Below are 20,457 nucleotides of genomic sequence, written 5' to 3'. Positions count from 1 at the left end.
ATCTGGAATCCTTACACTAAGTATCCATCTGTGAAGCTTGAACTTGTCCAAAGACGATTTCTCAGACTGCTTTATAAGGAGCAATATGGGATTTACCCATACTTATGGGTATGGTCGGCTACACTTCTCTTGACCACAGGAGGAGTGTTGCCCTCATCAAGTTCTTGTTTTCCATATTTAAAGGCTGTATCTCCTGTCCGTCTATCCTGGCTGAGTTGGGCCTTCATGCTCCAGAGAGTGTGATATGGACCCGCCATCGTCCCCTTTTTCACACTCCTTTGGCTAGAACTGTGGCATTTAGTTATTCTCCCATTCCTCGCGGCCTCCATTTCTTAAATTCACTGGATGGTGCCATTGACATTTGTCACGTCTCTCTTCATTCTCTGCACCACTTCCTAAGTTATGGAGGTCGCGACCATTTAGAAAGGTTAAGTTATTATGATTTCATGTTTTATTTAGTTATCCTTTCCTTATTTAATTTGTATATTTGTATATATAATTTGTTTATTTAACTTGTATTTTTTCCTTTTGTACTTAATCTTTTTAGCACACTCGTCGCTTTGGAGCAATCTGTTAGACGAGTGTGCTTGATTAATTGATTTTGTAAAATCAAATAAAAATTTATCTGTTCGTCACTCGACAGTGCTCTCTCGTCATTCGACAGGGATCTAATGGTACTTACGGACTAAACCAACGACGATTTTGGGCCAACTTTTTAACCAGCAGTAGCGTACAAAATATCGAAATAAAAATTAAATTTTAAAATTGAAATTAAATATTAAAATCAAGCTAAAGAGCGAAATTGAGCTAAAATTAGATCATCGTTGATGTTTTAAATTACAACAATATTTTGAATTACGACGATACCGCATTTAAAACCAGAGAAATATTATAATTTCTCTACGTACGAGCGAAAAAAAATATTGTTAAAGTCGTCACGAGATGTTACTGTATTTCCACTTGGATGATCGATAAAAAAAAAACAATTCATAAAAAAACGCGGTGTCGGATGTCGGTGATTTGTCAAAGGGTTTTTTTTCTTTCGTCGAAATAAAATTAATAATCCCACATTATCCGATAAATTTTACCTCTGAAATGATTTAATTACTTGATTTATTTCGACGAGAGAAACAATTGAAGAATAAAAAAATCCGTTTGATGTGACCGACAACACCCCGGGTTAGCAAAAATCGTTGGATCACCCATACTAATACATGATATACTCTCAGTAACTGCGCATTACGGGGAAGTAAAAATAATAATTCTTTGATTTTTTTTCGATCTTAGTGCGTATCTTCGTAAGTCAAAACATCTTCGACATACAAAAGTCGAGGATTACCTGTATGTGATTGTTGATGATCTAATTTTAGGTCAATCTCGAAAATTTATTTAAATTGCGCATGTTCTGTTTTAACTTTCAATATTTAATTTTAATTTTAATATAATGATTATAATTTTATTTTGATACTTGAATTTAATTTTAATATAATAATAATAGTTTTAATTTTGATATTTAATTTCAATTTTTAAATTTAATTTTTATTTCGATATTTTGTACGCTACTGGTTTTTAAAGTTGGCCTGTGGGCCGTTCGTTGGCTTGGTGCGTACGCACCATAATTTCATTCGACAGTGCTCTCTCTCTCTCTCGTCAATTGGATTCGCCTAGATGGTAATTTCTTGAAAGGATTTTGTTTAGTTTGAGCGGCCAAGACGGCGCGGTGATGGCGCGCAACGGTGCGCCCTCACCCCGCCGAGTATCGTTTTGTTCTTCTTGTCAATTTCTAGTGATGAATTTATTCAAGCTCAACAACAGTTAGCCCGGTGGGCGAGTGAAGAAACGGTGCCCGCGGCGGCTGGTGTAGGCGGGGGGGGCTGTGCGGTGGGGCCGGGGGGCGTTGGAGGGGCGGCGCCCCCCCGGGACTACTTCCCTTCGCCCCCGTCGAGCAGCTCGGGGCGGGACGACGTGACGGTGGTGGCTGGCGTTCCCAGGAGACCGCCATCCGACTCGGACGACACGGCCCCGTCGTCTTCGTTGTCCGGAGAGCCGCCCGCACGCTTCCCCGAGTACAAGCACTGACAAGCCGCCCCTGCGCCCCATCCCACCCCCACCCTCTCCCCCGCCCCCGCCCCTGCCCCTGCCCCCGCGACACGCGCCTCTGACCGCCGCCGAGCCCAGCCGCGCACCGCCACCGTGCGACGCCGCTAGCACGCAGCAACCCTCCAGCCTCAACCGACTCGACCACTCAGCCAACACCCGACTCATCCGACTCACACCTCAGCCACCTCAGCCGACTCAGCCGACTCAGCCGACTCAGCCGACTCAGCCGACTCGACCACCTCAGCAGACTCGGCCACCTCGGCCGAGCCTCGACCCGCCTCGACAGCCACTCGCCCCGACTCGACCACAGCTCGACCCGACTCATCCGCAACTTTACCCGCTTCAACCGGGACGGAGTGCGCTCAAAAACGTTTCACAAATTATACACTGCCAAAACTCGGACCGTCGAGCGCGACGATTTCTCCATTCAATTACGACACGTTTATTTTAATAATAATTCAAAACACATTCGGCGACGACGATACGAAATTTAAGCTTCTCCCGACTATTTTATTGTTAATTATTATGCGAATGTGATTTTACATAAACATTATTTTATATGTATTGAAAAAATATATCTATATATATATATCGTCCTTTAATTATGCGAATTTATTAAGCGTATAAACAACGCGTTAAAGAAAAATTTTTTACTCGGTCCTATTTCCGGTAGGCGCGTCAGTTATTGAAAATTGCAATTCAATTAAATAAATAAAAAAAATGTACATTAACTATCGAGCGGATGTTTAAATATATCCAATATGCATATATACATATTTATATGGTAAATATTAATTTAATAAATAAATTTAAAAAAGCGTTTTGATATTTAAACTTGAGCGCACGAACTCACTTGCCAAAATTTACATAGTTTTTACGATGAATAATAATCACAACACGCGAAAAATAAATTTCCGGTTTTATTACAACAGTCGAAAAGTAGATAAGTGAATATATTAGTCGAAAAATAATATGAAGGAATAAACTTTTTGTAAATAAAGTGTTTGTTTATTAAAAACTGATATAAATGTAAACGCTAAACTCAATTTATTTAATAAAAAAAAAATCAAGAAATAAAAAAACGAAATACATACATATATATATGTATATATATATATATATATATATATATATATATATATATATATATATATATATATGAATATGTGTATATGCTTGTGTATATATATATTATATATAAAATATCAATAGTGTGTTGAGTGTAAGCATTTTCTACGGTGAGTGTGCGATTGCATGGGAGATGACTTGAATTATATATTACTTATGATTAGGTAGTTCACAAAATAATAAATACAAGAGATATTTAAAAATATATACGAAAAAAATATACAACAAAATAAATAAAATATTTAAAAGGAGTTTAAATTTAAAAAAAAAATGATGCAAGCGACGAACTGTTTCGATTATTGAACAGCCCGACAGCCAGGGTTCTCTCGAGAACCGCCCCTGACCCCAACCTCTTTCAAACATCACAGACTTATTTGCTAAAATCTACTCTTTAACTTTAAATTAAAAGAAAAAAGTTAAAATAAATAAATAAAACCCATGTTCCAAACTAATAATCACATACTGTATATTATAATAATTGTTATACTATGTATTATAATGTTATAATAATCTCTTCAGATTTGCAATGAATTGTATTGAATTTATTTTTGTTTTCAAACGTCACATGTATTAATTATATATTGCATTGTTTTCGAAATATCCACATGCCATGTGCTCAACTTAAAAATTATAAACTTCCGGATTTTGTAGCCGCGTCTCTTAAGCAGTACCGTAGCCAACCGTTCAAATTTTGCTTATGATTACGGCTTTTGAGCAATGTCAAAACTTTCACAAACATATAATAATGTGATGCATTGACAATTCAGTTATATATGTTGCAAATTTCGTTCTAGAAATTATACAATCAACCCGTATAATACTTGGGTTTAGTCAATATCAGTTGCTGTAAGTAAAATGTTTCATATTTGGAAGACTTTAAAGTGCTTTAACCATGCGATGAGTCAATCGCTCTGTTTTTAATAAAAGTTATTTGATTTGATTCGCATTCAAAATAAGTTCTATTCTTTTCATTGAAAATAATTTGAATTTTGATACGTTGCTGCTTTCGAGATATACATATTGTAAACATGCTATTTTTAATTGTGTGTATATTATAAGATCGACTATGCACTGTTTGATTGTAAACTGTTATGTAATAACACCAAATGATCTGATCAATCGATTTAAGTTGCTATATTAAAATAAAGAACGAGCTGAGTTTCCGGGATATATACTGCATATCACTGATTTCAATATAATACATTGTAATATATACATATCGAAAAAATATAATTCTACAGAAAAAAAATCTATATTAAAAAATAAATAAAACACTCTTTGCTTGAACACGTTTGAAAAAAACAAATAAAATATTTAACACGGACGACTCAGTTACATTTTAAAGTTTGCATTACATACATACATACATTGAAGTTATGAATTTGATCATCAAGATATTATTGTTCAATTTTGTTTTATGTTCGACAAACTAAATATGACATACATAGAGTAATATTTAAGATTTTCCAAACTGTAAAACATTAACAATATTTCTCTTTTCGTACTGGCAATGTAATGCAACTGCGTATGAAGTTCTTCGTAGGAAAAATGACATTGTATTGCGTTACATCTCCCGTGTGAACGGAGCCTAAAGAGAAAAGACACTCACCGAACTAAAAGCATCTATCGAAAAGAGTTTGTACGAAATGAACAATACGATTAGTATTAAAAGGTTGCTATTTCTTACGTCCAATTTTATACGAGATGGGGGGAACTTACACGTTAAAGTCATGGCCGAAGGAGAGAAACAATTGGTGGCGCAATAGTTGACCCAAGATTCTAAAAAAATCTCTGTAGTTGAAGGAGATTTAGTAATTTATATGTACGTTAAAGTATATGATATATTAACGTTATTTATGAGAATCATGAATTAGGCAAAAAAAAAAAACAAGTTATGTAGGATTGAATATGATGAATGTATGCATTCATAGTTATAAAATAACATTATAGTTAGACAACAATGTAAATACAACTTACTTGTATTTCAAGTATTGACGACTAGCTATGAATTGTGAACAGTGCGATAAGGAGCCACAATATTGTTAATTGTTTTGTTTATTATTATTAGAAATAAAAAAATAATAATATATGAACATAAATTGAACAAATAGTCAAAAATAATAAATTGCAAAAATTCCTAGAGCTTTTTACATAATTACATCATTCGGGCTCGTATTACATACATAAAGAATGATATTTCAAAAACATTATACTAAAATAATAAAAAAAACTATAAATTTCTTTCATATTGAAATTACTGAGTTATTTTTGTCGACAACTCCTATATACATATTTGTGTAAGATTTCCATCTCAGTTTCATTTTGATTTATCGATGAACTTTTTAAATATCTGTTACTCTATATAAAAATATATAAAAGTGTTTTTCATTCATTTTATTTTAATAGAAATGAAATTGAGTGCTCTCAAATAATTGATTATTTTTTAAGGATCATGCAAAACAATTCAACGATTTCTGTTTCGATAAAATATTATTATTGAACAACAGTGGCGACACTTATTTAAATGCACTATAGTCCTAGTCTAGACAAGATAGAAAACATAATGAAATATTTTATAACTATCAATTTGTTTTCATATTAAATAAAAAATTTCAAAATATGAAATTTTTATTTTTCAATATAATCATATGGAAACCGAAATAAAAATCATAGAAAATATTTTTTTGTTATTAAAAAATGTATAAATAGACATAAATTTTATTATACAAACATATATAATATATTGTAACAGAGCTTTTAATCTACCATATTTCTAAAAAACAAAAAATAGAACATTACATAATTAATTCAACAAAATACATACATATATTGTATAATAAATCTAGATATTTCCAAATACAGAAAATATGACCTTTTTATTGTTAAATTTTACGAATATATATATCGATTATTTATTTTAAAAATACAGATATGTACATTAAAAAAGTCTTTGCACGATTATAATTCACAGACTCCGACTGCGCCACTGTTGTCGATAAATTCATCAATACATTTAAATAATAATATAATTTCAATTCAATCTTTTGTCTAGTTAGTACAATTCAGACAAAAAATGTGACGGCAAAAATGTGACGGTAACATAACAGCAATTGAATTTTTCAACATCTCGTCTGAATCGTATTAATATATTTTAAAGCGTGAAATTTCTAACAAAAAATGAATGCAAAAATGTTACACACATTTTTTGTAATAATTTCGAAAGCTTAGCAGCAAAATACACTTAACAATTGTTAATAATTTAGTGTGCTTCATTTCGAAATTTATGCATAGACATTGAGATCAATTTCAAAAGTATAAGTTTTGAAATGAAAATTACTATTTATACATACATATATATGTATATAAATATATATATATATATATATATATATATATATATATATATATATATATATATATATATATATATATATATATATATACATATGTATATATATGTGAACTTTGAAATGAAATATATTCTAAATCAGTGATATGAATATTCTCCATGTCATGTAATGATATTGAGAATGTTGACGACCTCAGTAATGTAGCTACATATGTATAATGATATAAAATATTATTGAAAGATTTTCAAACATACATAAGTCAATAACGAATAACAAATAACTCTACATACATAAATATGGTTTGAGAACCCCATTATATTCTTGTTAATAGCGATATCAATAAATGTCAATAATTAACTAAAAATCATATTCACAAAATAATCTTCCTTTTTCTGTCTACACAAAAAACACTTGCAAGAAATACTTTCACACACACACACACACATATAAACAAAGTTAAACACAAACAAAAAAAAGTATGTATGTACGTATTGATTCACAAAAGCCTTAATTTAATTAGTTAAGCCCTTCCAGTATGACTTTGTCGTTATTTTATTTTATTTCATTTGCTTGTTCTATTAACGTATGTATTACGATTTTTGGAATTCCTCTAATCTCACCGTTTTTGTATTATCGCTATAATTGACATTCCTGAAATTGATCTAAATATGCAGAAAATTTCAGTAACTGTTAAGACTTTTCACATTTGAATTGCTTTTATTATTTACATACATTGACAAGAATAGTGATCAATAAAAAAAACTTTTGAATTCTTTCGACATTGTAGTTGTAAACAATATGTCCGAAACGGGGTAATTAAGTAAACTAGTACAGTTGTGCTTATATCTTTTTATGTTGAAAAAATATTTACTATGTATCAGAGAGTTGTAAGGTCTCGTTCACAAACAACGCTTTTCTTTCAACACCGTCACAATATTTAAATTAAATAAAAATTGAAAATATTAGGAAGATAAAATTCTAAAATTTTATTATTACAAAAAAGTTATTTATTTATTCGAACATTCAACCTAAAACATATAAGCACAATCATTATGTGTGGTCGTAATATACATGGTATTTCAATGAAGGCATGATTGGCTGTGCATGTGTGCATGTGTGCGTGTGAACATTTGCTCACGGTAGTGTAATCCATTATCGAAAGTAATATGTTATAAATTATATAAAATAATGAAAAAGAAAAAAAAAATATATACGAAATGAAACGAAAATCGTTACAAATTATTTCAATTTTATTTAAATCCTTGTAAATATTGCGATGTAAGAAAATGAAAATAAATGTAAATTATTATTTGAAAAATAGACAAAATCAAATTTTATACAAGTGTTTTATTTTTTCCTGAAATATAAATATGTAACAAAAAAAATGTCTTATTTATTATTATTGTTTTTAATGTGTGAATGTTCCCCAATTAAAATGAAAAAAAAAATCTTAGCTCCTACATCCAATTATAAAAGTTATATGGAAATAAAATAAAACAAACCTTGAAACTATTCCTTGAAATTCTCAAACAGCCCATACAAAAATTACTATCACATTATACAGCATAAGAGCTATATAATGTGAGAGTAAAAATATATTCATGAATTTCACTTCGTCATTACCAGAAAACTTCCTATCAAAGAAAATTCGATGTTCTTACTGAATATAAAATGTATTTAATAATTGGCATATACATATATATGTAAATGTAAGAAATTGCCTAATTTTCGAACTATTTAATAAAGATTACTTACCGTTTCGTAAAATCTTATTTTCTCATAGTAAATCAAGATTTAGAATGACAGTTCTCAAACGTCAGATTGAAAAATTGTATGCAGAAAACGTAAATAAAAAAAGTGTTGCAAGCATACAATTTACCAGTAGAGTGCGGCAAGAGAAAATTTTAATTTAAAATTTAATCTTGGAGAAATTTAAAGAAATTCTACAAACATAGACCAGTGCATAATTATTAGCCATCGTGATTTTACATACGTTATAAAATAATACCATTTTTTGCTCTTAATTATTTTAAATAGAGAGTGATAAAATAAATATTTGAATTGCTTTCATTATATTAACTTTCAGCTAATTTTGAATGATATTTACTCAATTTTTAAACGAGTTTTTGTACTCCATTCTGGTCTTCGATCCCATTTTCGAAGTTGAAGTACTCAAAAGCTAATATTTTTTCTACTTATTATTAATTGGTGACATGTTTATATTCAATATCCTACAGTGAGTTCGATGAAAATTTAGTTAGTGTAAGCCTCCTTTACACAGCAGGATGGACTAGAACAGCTACTAGGTGCTGTGTTGCATGGGTAGGTATCAGTGGCGGCTCGTGATAATTTTTAGTGGCGGGGCTGTACTGAAAAAATTTCACCATAATTATTCTATCATGTCATAACAGGACAAAATAAGCACAATTTTTGGCGTACGACCACTTACATGTGGATTATTGAAAAAAAAACTAGCAAAATTCACCACCCATTAAAGGGGTGCGTCCAAACGCGATGAAGATTTCGAAAAATACGCTGGTACTCCAGTAAGATTTCTAAAAAAAATTCGTGCTTGCTGGTTTCGCGACGCGGATTAAAAAAAAACCCCAAAACCTTTCAAAAACTTAACCCCCTAATTCGTAACGAAAAACATTAACCTGTTGACAATGCATCGATACATCGGTTGTTTCATCTGCCATAACAGCTAGATAAGTTGCTGTTTTTATTTCAGCACTTATTTGTTCCCTACACACGTTCAAAATACAATCTAAAAGTTCATTTTGAATAGTTTTTGATGTCCCTTTAAAAACCGAAGAAGTTTGAAAATGTTTTTTTAAAGAATCGTCAAAATTTTGTGAATATTCTAGAAGCCCCCGAAAAACTCCTGGATTTTTTGAATTATCTGTTTCATCCTGTCCCCTCATTGGCATTTCAAATTTAACGCAATCAATAATTTTAAATAAAACATCCCGATTTTTTTTGATGTTTTCGTTATGCTTATCTATTTCCCGCTGACAAGCTTCGCTTAAATGGGTTTTTATGTTAGCCGATCCCAAAATCGTGAGTTTACACACATTTTTTAAGTGTTCGACACTTCCCTCGAGTTTTTAAATTTATCGTTTAAATGTTTTAAGTCAATAACTCCTGTTTTCGTCCAAGATGCTTCGCCTGGCGACTCGCCTCCAAACAAAAGACACGGATAACAAAATAACGCGTTTTTTTCTGTACATCTCGTTAACCAATTGTATTTTTTATAAATGTCTGGATTGAATTTTCGCGAGTAACTAAAAGATCTACTAGTTGCAGGCTGTGAAATAATTAAATTGGGCGTGAGGCAGCCTAATGCTTTTATAGCGACTTTTTTGGTAAGTTCTAGTCGCGAAAAGTGCAAATTTTGTAAATATTTTACTGAATTCTTTTGTTCTTCCATTTTTAAAAGAAAATAAATCTTAATATATTTAAATAAAAATTACGAGAAAAAGTTAAACAGATTTGAAAAAAGTTTGCTGTTATCAAAATGAAAACGACTCACCGAAGATTTAATGAGGGCTCGTACACAACCAAATAAGAGTAACGAAAACGAATAAAGTTGTGATCGTGCGATTCAACTAATCAAATGTAAGATCAAGCGCGCGAAATCTTAAACAAACTGACAGATGAATGTCGTTTAACAGGCGAAGGCTGCCGACTGTCCAGCCCAAAACGGCAGAGTGAGTGAAAGAGAAAGAGCTATCTGCAGTTTCAAATAGCTCTTTCTCTTTCTCGTACCGAAACTCCGGGCTGCGCGGCGTTCAGCGCGGCGCTGTAACACTTTACAGCCAGTACAGCAACATTTTAATTCATCTGTCACCATACAAGTTAGTGGGGTCTTCGAAACGGTCAACATTACTTACAATATCACCCTTTTGGATATGGGTGATATTGTAAGTAATATTTACTCCGTCGAAGGCCCCAATAGTTCATCCATCCAACTAATAAAAAAATATCATTAATAAATAAAATATTAAATGTATTATTAAACATATATCTTAGAATTTTATAGGAGGGGCTGCAGCTCGGCAGCCCATTAGGACGAGCCGCCACTGGTAGGTATGCAATGTTTCAGACCGGCCGGATAAATCCACCGGTTAGGATTCATCCGGTCCGTCTGAAACGTTGCATATCCATCCATAAAATATAGAATTAGTTCGATGCCGGTCTAATCCATCCTGCCCGTGTTAAGGTCTGGTCATACCTATCCAGCACGACCCGAATCCTGCAAGTACGGACAGTATTCTTTAGTACATTATATATGGATGAATGCGTAAATGCGCATGCGCGAATGGAGTATGAATACGTCCATATAATGGTAAACGGACTACTAGTCATATGTGAACCACGTGAATAGTCACGAAAAAACTGGTCACACCCTAAAATCGGTCACGAGAAAACTGATTGACCGATTTTAGGGAGTGACCAGTTTCAGGGTGTGACCAGTTTTCTCGTGACCAGTTTTAGTGTGACGGGTGATCACGTGTGACCGATCTAGAGTGACCGGTTAACATTTGACTAGTAATTACCGAACCCCATATAATGTACCAAAGAATACTATCCGCACTTGCAGGACACCTGCAGGATACGGGTCGTGTTGAATAGGTATGAACAAACCTTTGAGGGGGGGCTAAGAAAGAAATAACACGCACTTTTTCTACCATTTTCATCACGATATTGTACCCAATCATCCTTATAAAAGTTTAGATTACAATTTCCCGAAAAATGATACATTGCTATCAATTAGAAATGAACAAGTGTGTTATCAAGAGCACAGAAGATTCAGCTATTTTATACGATTTGTATCACTACGCCTAAGCAATGGTGATAAAAATGTTATTAATATTATGAAATTCGAATTAGCGAGGTGCACGATACGCGTAGGCCGTTACGTAACGTGTTGTGTTTATATTTGTTGACGTTTTCCGATTGGCGGGTTCGCTCAAATGTACGATTGCGAATCGATCGCAATGAATGAACATATGCGACGATGGCCTTGGGACGGGCAACTTCTTCGGGGGGACCATCAATGGTGGGAGGGGGGCGCAGTCCTGCTCTTTTTCAGGTTATGTTTTCCGCCAGACCCAGGCTAACTTCAGTCGGCGTAGTCGCTTCCCGCCGTTCGCACGTCTGCTTATCACCATCTTTCATACACAACAAGTTAGTGACATATGGGGGCGCAGATCTACCTCTCCCCCTCCCTCTCCTCATTTACTTTACCTACTCCCCATTTCCAAAAATCAACTCCCTTTGAAAATGTCATCTCAAATGTCAAAAATCGAAAAATAACATAACCTCAAAACCTGGATGTTATCAATCGACTATTCCCGCAATTAATTTCCGTTGTCAGTTAGGTTTCGGAAGCAAATTTGACGCTTTTTAATACGCACACTTAAAACTCATGAATTATTTATAAAAAAATATATACATACATATATTATATTACGAAATCGATTTACATTTTCGAAATTATGCAAATGGATTATTTATGAAAAATCATCAATTCTCAAATTTAAATATGTATAATATTATAAAAATCAGTTATTGTGTTACCATATTGTTTTTATGTCGCATAATATTTCCTCACTTTGATATCCTTTATAATATGTATGCAGCATAGAGATAGGTTGATGATTTTCAACACTATCGACGTCTCCAACATCTATTGTCATCAGACTATCAGACGAACTTGATCACGTTGATAGTATTGTAATATACACTTGCCTTATTGCAACAATATATGCTTTGTTCGACACATCGAAATCAATAATTCATTAATGAAATGCAAATTAGCTACATTTCTGACTATTCTAAAACGGTAAAATTTTCCATATTGAGCAAAAATTTATTTTTTTACTATTTTAGTCCACTCTGCATATTATAACATATCGTCCATTTGACTTAATGAATTTTGTAATCAATTTGAATCGCCTTTCCAATACATTTTTAATATATTGGTCTCTATGTTGTTTTTTTTTTTTCTATTTGTAGATAAATTAAAATTATTGATTTAATACGTTGACATGTTTAGAATCCTTAACAACCGATATTCAATCTAGATATATAAAAAAAAACCCATAAATCAAACAACCAAATATTACCTTGAACAAATTTCATTTAGTATGTTTAAAAGTCACCTCGTTGCTTGTATTTGTATTTGATTTGTGTATGCTTATGTTTGTATGGGTTGTTTTAGCAGCTTCACGCCTTTTGCGTTTAATTTCAGATATTGAACACAAAAAACATGGACGATTCGAGGTTGTGTCCGCTGCTTCGTGATCCCGCCGCTTACAACCCTGACACACTAGACCTGATCAAAGACACGGAGGCTCGCGAATTTTGGCTCGACTGTTTCGAGAATCTGATCAACAAATACGTGTCATACGCCCTGCAAAGCGACAGCGAAGATTCAACGGTGGAAACGAGAGCTCAACGATTTCGAAAGTGTTACGTTGAAGCCATAGGAAAAATACGCGATGACCCATTGTGAGCATTTTTATCGTATTAGGCACACAAACACACGTTCCGGCACGGGTTATCAATGGTATATTGTGTTGAGGCTTCTCGGATACATTTCACCACAAAAAATAAAACACTTTTTTTATCTTATCAATTAAACTAACATTATCGTTCATTTAATTTAAATGTTCGCATCACATTCAAATGCTTTTGATATTTACATTTTTTCTATTTCGTAGTTATCATTCGATCTTTGTACTATACATATGTATATTTACTTTACATTTGTACATATGTTCATACTCGATAATTTTCCATCCATTTCAGCGTTATCTAAAAAAAATACACTGATTTGTTTACATATCTCTTTATGACATGCCTTTAATAGTTGCTTTCTTTTTAGGTGCTACGGTATTTTATCTGTCCGATTGCTACTCGACCTCAAAGAGAATTGTCTGCGATCTCAAAAATTTGATGACCTATGGTTGAAACAAAAAGCGACAGAAAACGATGCTGCCCTAAACAAACTTAGCGATAGATTAAAAGAAATTGACTCTATAGATGAAGAAGACAATAAATGGACGGAGTTATGTAACGGGTTATTAGCCGGTGAGATGAAGTATTATCAGCCGAGTATATGAATGCTTATCTTGATAGTAATACGTATTTATTATTTGCAATCCTTCGAATGTATTATAATATAATCGAGTGATTATACTGTGGTTTGTGAAGATAACGTTCTAACGTGACAAATGTAAATTTTAGGTAACATGTTCGATTGGGGAGCTAGAGCTATATCAGAAATATTAGAAACTAATAGCAATTTCGGTCTTAAAGAAGCTTTAGGAAAAATACAAAAAAGACCTTGGTTAGTTGACGGTTTAGACAGATGGCTTAATAGATTAAAGGTAAGAAACACATCAAATCAATCTCTCCACGACATTATTACTGCTGCTTCTTTCTACTACTAAATTTTATGTTTTATGTCAAAATATTACTTGTATTGGTGTTCCATTAGAGCCTGGCCACGCTGGGTGACTTGCGAGTGACTTTGTTGAACATGCATAGTTGCTCGTGGTCTCCCAACTCGGGTAACTTATGTAGAAGCGACCAAGAATCAGCTCACTAATACCGATAAGAGTTTTCAATTCGTGGCGATCCAGTCACACGTGTTCATAGTTTTTTCAATATGTAGTTGACGGCAACTAATCACCGAGTGTGGCACCCCTCAATACAACGCTACACATTTTAATACGACGGTTACTCAAGTAATAAAATCACCGTGACTTTAGCAACCGGCGAGTTGCCCAGTGTGGCATACTCTATACAACAGCATTCATTTGATCTGGTTATGCAACAAAGTCATCTACTGAATTGCCCGCAAGTCAGTAGGTGAGGTCAGCAGTAAGTCCGCAAGTCAAATCCCGATGTGGCTGGGCTCTTACCGTGTAACTTTGTTGGCCGACTGGTTGCGCGGCACGAAAAAATGTATGGAAATGTGAGCGACAAAGAAGTTGATTAGTGTGGCATGTCCCATGTAACTGCATGTATTGGTCTGTTCGCCCTCGAACAAGTCGTTCGCAAGTTGCACGGTGTGGCCCGGGTCTTAGGCAAAACTATTTATAATACATTCAATTGTCAATTGACATTGGTTTGTGTACATAAACTATTGGCTCATTTTTTATCCTTATTACAATATTCACCTCCATTCCATTCTAATACACGTCTTCACTTCTCCATTTTCTTATTACACTTAAGTTGGAATCTCAATAGTTCCTCCATTCAGCCTTTTCTCACTAAATTTTACCATTCTCATTGAGTAAACCTTTTTGGTACAATTTTTTTCATCTCAGGAATGATTATTTTCCCACACGATTCTAACAGGTAAAGATCTATCCTACACGAAAAATGTCTTTCAATGTATCTAATACATGGGGTTTCACAATAGTGTTTCAATGTAGTAGTTGTATGCCTCATTCTTGAGGATTGTGATTTTGATGACGTTTTCTACCTGATGAGTTGTTTCCATTTGTTCCTGGATTCAGCCACACTGAGAGCTGTTTAAATAGAAGAGCTCATTGCTGCTCGTATTTGGTCAATCTACATACCATGTCGGGATCTACCTTTCCTTCTTCTTTTCTCCACACCACCGACAACAACTAGGTTTTCCAGACTCTCCTCTTAATACTATGTTACCGAAAAACTAGAGAATGTGTCTAGGGCACATCGCGGACTATCAATCCTTAAGCTCGATTTCCTCAAGAATGGACACAGTTTCAATGCCAATAGAATTAGTAAAATACATCTTTGTACTATAAAATCACTATAACCCGTCAAAATTTTATTTGGAAATATACATACATACATAGTTTAATTGAGATTTCAATGATGAGAATCATCAGTCTTAATCAGGAAGTTTTGTATGTTTACCTATGCTTTTCTAAATTTATCGTTCGTCATTTCCACTATGAAAAATCTCATCTCTGTTGCCTGCACTCTTGACCTGACCTCATTACGCATCCAAAATTGATATCTGTCATTTAACATCGGTAAACAAATCACATACATATGTATTTACCTTTATCGAATATGTAGCCGATTTGACTTCTAAATGTTTTTATTAGAATTTTAATTAATAAATGCTTATAATTTTCTTTCCAGTGCACACCTCACACATGTTCGGCGATATTCGTCGACAATAGTGGAGTGGATATAGTATTAGGAGTTTTACCATTTGTACGGCAGTTGTTGCTTAGAAACACCAACGTCATTCTCTGCGCTAATTCTAAACCCGCCCTCAACGATACGACTTACAGAGAATTGACCGACATACTGATCAGAGTCAGTGATATATGCCAAGTTATAAAAGAAGCGTTGGAAGACGGGAGATTGATTGTAATGGAAAACGGCCAGACGGGACCGTGCTTAGACCTCAGGACACTAGACACAAGTCATTATCTGAACTATTTATGTGTATGTTTGTGGATTTTTCACCATTACGCATTTTATTGTTATAATTTATTGTCGTTGTAGAACTGTGCACGGCAATGAGAGATAAGAACGTAGACTTGCTGATAATCGAAGGCATGGGACGAGCTCTGCACACGAACCTCACCGCTGAATTCAAATGCGAGTGTCTGAAGATGGCCGTCGTTAAAAATCCGTGGTTGGCGAAACGTCTGGGCGGAGATATTTTCTCTGTAATATTTCAATACGAAACCTGAAAGCGATTCTGTATCGGTTTAACGGTTAAATTTTAATGAAAATTTTGCGTTGTACAAACGTTAATCGTTGTTTTTAGGCCTTTTAAAACCACTATCTTTTATTAACAATACTTAATCTCACTATGTTAATGTTTTATATTATAATATGATGCAATGTATTACTTATAGTTAATTGTGTTTAGTCAAAATTTAAAGTTCAGTGTTGTTTTTTTTTATGTAAATATAAACGTAAAAGATGTACATGTTTGCTCATTATCGTTACATATAAACAGTATTGTTTTAATTGTAATTTTTTAATCGTGACTGATGTAAACAGTCTGACTGATTATTCTTACAACTTTGACGAATCAAAAATCTTGAGTTTTTATTTAATATTATTTTTTTTACATCTAAGTACATATTGTATGATATTTCATATATGCATACATATTGTTTTTGTCCTTTCCTCTAAATTTATTATGTATCTACATAATATTTATTTCATTGAAGACGGTTATTAACCAATCAACTGCTATTTGTTATTTTATTTTGTAATGTGATTGAATTAGACTTTTCATGTAGTGTGTGCCTTTTTTAAAAACAATAAATCACATATTATAAATAATTCGCTCATAAAACTAAACTGTTAATATTTTTCATTTAATTATGGCTATGTATCATGTGAATTTCACTCACAATTATTGTAAAATTTGGCAATATTTTCGTTGTATAATTTTATAAGGACAAAAATATAGACAGAAAGAGTTATATGTAAATTTAAAAAATAGCGGTAATGAAACTAAATTCTTCCAGATTTATATACATTCTTTTTATATACATATACTTACACAAATTTTATTCTATGTACATATATATTATACATCGGCATCAATGCGTTTTTACTTATAAATGGTAGTACCTATTTTACACTGTAATTATACATTCGTCCTAGATAAAACTCTACGCCTGTAATTCGCTGAACAATAAATGTAGTCTTTTCTTAATTTCACAAAAATCTTCAATATTTTGATTTTTATTTGTAATTGTGATATGTATTTGTAATTATAATAAGCAAAGTATCAATCTATATGAAAATCTATTATATTTTTTCATTGCGAATGTAATTCACTGTTTTGTGTATGCGTTAGTTCACCACCACCTGAATTTAATCATTGTTTATATTACATTTAAAATATGAATATATATTTAATTGTCAATGATCGATTTGAATAAACGTTTCTCCATTCCTCGCCATATTAATTTATACATTGTGTTTCATTTATTTTCTGATGCTTGTCATCAAATCCTATGAATTTAATCTAAGCATCAATGCCGGATTTAATCACAATTTTATTACATATGAAGTTTAACGATGATTCAAATCGTCTTTTACGAGGGGCAAATTTTATATTCGCTTATACAAAAGCACACACTTTAACCTTAGTATGTACATATGTACTAAAGGAAGGAAAAAACAAACAAATTGTATATATGTATGTAGACAAAACTTTCTCTTGCACAAACGAGACACTTATGGTTTTGCACGACCCTCGTAATAACGATGCTCGAACTGCGAAATAAATTACATACGTCGTTCAGAGAACTACCCGTAGAAAAGCTAAACTCGCATAGACACATCATGTATGTATGTAGATCCCATGTAGCCTTTAAAATGATTCCCACATTTTGCTCCCCCTCATTTTCACGTCCGATTACTTCCTGATGGAAGTAATCGGACGATGGACACAATTAAAATGCTAATACACGGGGCTCGCATGTCAGTTTAATTTGCATCGTCAAATTGTGACGAAAATTCACGCAAAATTGAACCGAATCGCATATCGATCACACTCTCCACATTTAAAAATCAATACAACAATACACACGAGGATTTCATTATCATAAATGAACGCTAACATGTTTGATTGATGTATCTGTGCGAAATGTGTTGTATTTATGTATTATGCTGAAGATTTCTAAACCTTTCACGGTAGCGGTTAATTTTAATTTTGAAATATTAATACTACGAAATCTTGTTAAATAATATAACTTGCAAATAACTACACAATGACACAATGTCGTTGTATAATATACATAATACTCCTAGGGACGTCTTTCAAATAATTCTGACCATTGTGTCGGCAAATTCATTTTACAATGTCATCTACAATTCGAATTTTCAGATTGATTCATTGTCACAGTTCCCGACAGGTCTTAAGAACATATAAATTGCATCTCTGGGAAACTTGCATAATGTATCTTGAACAAAACGGTAATGTGAATCAAATCTTATCAAGTTATGCGTTCTTCCTATTTATCAAAATAATGCTGTCATACAAAGCTATACATACCATTTTCGTATTAATTAATTTCATATTCATCAAAAAGGTCAATTTAAAATTATAAACATCTCGTGTAAAATTTCCATAATACAAATTTGCTAAATGGTTAGCTACAATATTTGAAAATAAGTTACACTTTAAATATTCCCAAAAGACACTTTAAATATTCCCAAAAGACATTTCGTCCAATGTTTCGTATATTTTGAGCTATGAATAGCAACTCAGTTTCGAGGACTTGAAAAGTATGCATTGTTCTTTTTAATAAGTGTCGGAGCGGATTATTTAAATAAGTTTAAATTGATTCGTAAGTATCTTCACGCCCCTGATGAATATCATTTTTACTCTATCTATGTATGTACGTAGTGATTATGCGAAAATTTAAACTCGAGATTTTGACTGATTCGAACTCAGAATCGATCACTGATCACGTTTTCATGATCTAGAAAAAATGTTTATGTATGTAATAATGAATGAAAAAAAAAATAAAAGAAATGTGTCGGTCCTGTGTTCTATCGTATTTTTTTCTTTTAAATATATTTTAATATTTATATTTAATTGTTTAAGGGTACGATTTATCGGCCCGGCAAATAAAAAGAATGTCCCTCTCTAAAACAGAACGATAATTTTTATAAATTATACACACAATAAATACAGAAGATTTGCGACAGCAGGAAATATATTTTTTGCCAATTTTGAGGAACCGTTTCAACAATGATCAGATAAAATTGGCAAACTGATAAGAAACGATCGATTTGGAGTCACAAATACCCCCAAATCTAACCAGCAGTATGGCGGATCGAACCCACTGATCACTTGGTGCTAAACATACACGCTACCATTAAGCCATACTGCTGGCTATATAATATAAAACACCAATAGAAAAAATAATTAATTTATTAAATAAATGTTCAATAGATGGCGCTAAATGCTCAGAGACTTGCCTAGAGGTAACATTGGTAACAAACAGTATATACATATATAGAAGTTTTTTCTTTTGTTATTATATTCGTACATTTTCTTGGCAGTGTTTTGACTGTGACGTACATACATACATATGTATGTCGAATCGAAACGACTGTTATAGTACGGCGAGTATGAACGGCCCACAGGCCAACTTTTAAAACCAGTAGCGTACAAAATATCGAAATAAAAATTAAATTTAAAAATTGAAATTAAATATCAAAATTAAAACTATTATTATTATATTAAAATTAAATTCAAGTATCAAAATAAAATTATAATCATTATATTAAAATTAAAATTAAATATTGAAAGTTAAAACAGAACATGCACAATTTAAATAAATTTTCGAGATTGACCTAAAATTAGATCATCAACAATCACATACAGGTAATCCTCGACTTTTGTTTGTCGAAGATGTTTTTACTTACGAAGATACGCACTAAGATCAAAAAAAATCAAAGAATTATTATTTTTACTTCCCCGTAAAGCGCAGTTACTGAGAATATATCATGTATTTGTATGGGTGATCCAACGATTTTTGCCAACCCGGGGTTTTGTCGGTCACATCAAACGGATTTTTTTATTCTTCAATTGTTTCTCTCGTCGAAATAAATCAAGTAATTAAATCATTTCAGAGGTAAAATTTATCGGATAATGTGTGATTATTAATTTTATTTCGACGAAAGAAAAAAACCCTTTGACAAATCACCGACATCGCGTTTTTTTATGAATTGTTTTTTTTTTATCGATCATCCACGTGGAAATACAGTAACATCTCGTGACGACTTTAACAATATTTTTTTTCGCTCGTAAGCAGAGAAATTATAATATTTCTCTGGTTTTAAATGCGTATCGTCGTAATTCAAAACATTGTTGTAATTC

General features: G+C 32.6%; 2 protein-coding genes across 3 annotated transcripts in view; both read left to right on the top strand.

Annotated features, from left to right (window-relative positions):
• mmd (disintegrin and metalloproteinase domain-containing protein mind-meld) overlaps positions 1-5,763 on the top strand; it is a 214,365-nt gene extending 208,602 nt beyond the window's left edge. The window contains exons 27-29 of the mRNA XM_077438806.1: positions 1,788-2,066; positions 2,179-2,470; positions 5,677-5,763. Of these exons, the coding sequence (XP_077294932.1) occupies positions 1,788-2,066; positions 2,179-2,470; positions 5,677-5,763 (658 nt within the window). The remainder of the gene's footprint in view (positions 1-1,787; positions 2,067-2,178; positions 2,471-5,676) is intronic.
• Positions 5,764-11,479: 5,716 nt separating this feature from the next.
• On the top strand, positions 11,480-17,534 carry LOC143916483 (4'-phosphopantetheine phosphatase). Of its 2 annotated transcripts, none has more exons than XM_077437614.1 (6): positions 11,480-11,768; positions 12,835-13,094; positions 13,471-13,676; positions 13,833-13,975; positions 15,729-16,017; positions 16,101-17,534. In XM_077437614.1, exons 1-6 carry the CDS (start codon positions 11,583-11,585, stop codon positions 16,289-16,291), a joined length of 1,275 nt encoding a protein of 424 aa, XP_077293740.1. In that variant the 5' UTR covers positions 11,480-11,582; the 3' UTR covers positions 16,292-17,534. The 2 variants fall into 2 exon arrangements, with proteins under 2 accessions (XP_077293740.1, XP_077293741.1); XM_077437615.1 differs by lacking the exon at positions 11,480-11,768 and adding an exon at positions 12,356-12,426 and having other exon boundaries at positions 16,101-17,533.
• The last annotated feature ends 2,923 nt before the right edge of the window (positions 17,535-20,457 follow it).

Source organism: Arctopsyche grandis, chromosome 9 (genome assembly GCF_051622035.1).
Source record: "Arctopsyche grandis isolate Sample6627 chromosome 9, ASM5162203v2, whole genome shotgun sequence".
NCBI lineage: Eukaryota > Metazoa > Arthropoda > Insecta > Trichoptera > Hydropsychidae > Arctopsyche > Arctopsyche grandis.
This window is presented reverse-complemented; position numbering and strand designations above follow the sequence as displayed.

What these genes read in the sequence shown, in the direction of transcription:
- LOC143916483 (XM_077437614.1), top strand. Translation starts at nt 11,583, where the DNA reads ATGAACATATGCGACGATGGCCTTGGGACGGGCAACTTCTTCGGGGGG. An exon ending in AAAATACGCGATGACCCATT is followed by an intron (nt 13,095 to 13,470) that starts GTGAGCATTTTT and finishes CTTTCTTTTTAG; the next exon opens with GTGCTACGGTATTTTATCTG. An exon ending in CCTCAGGACACTAGACACAA is followed by an intron (nt 16,018 to 16,100) that starts GTCATTATCTGA and finishes TTGTCGTTGTAG; the next exon opens with AACTGTGCACGGCAATGAGA.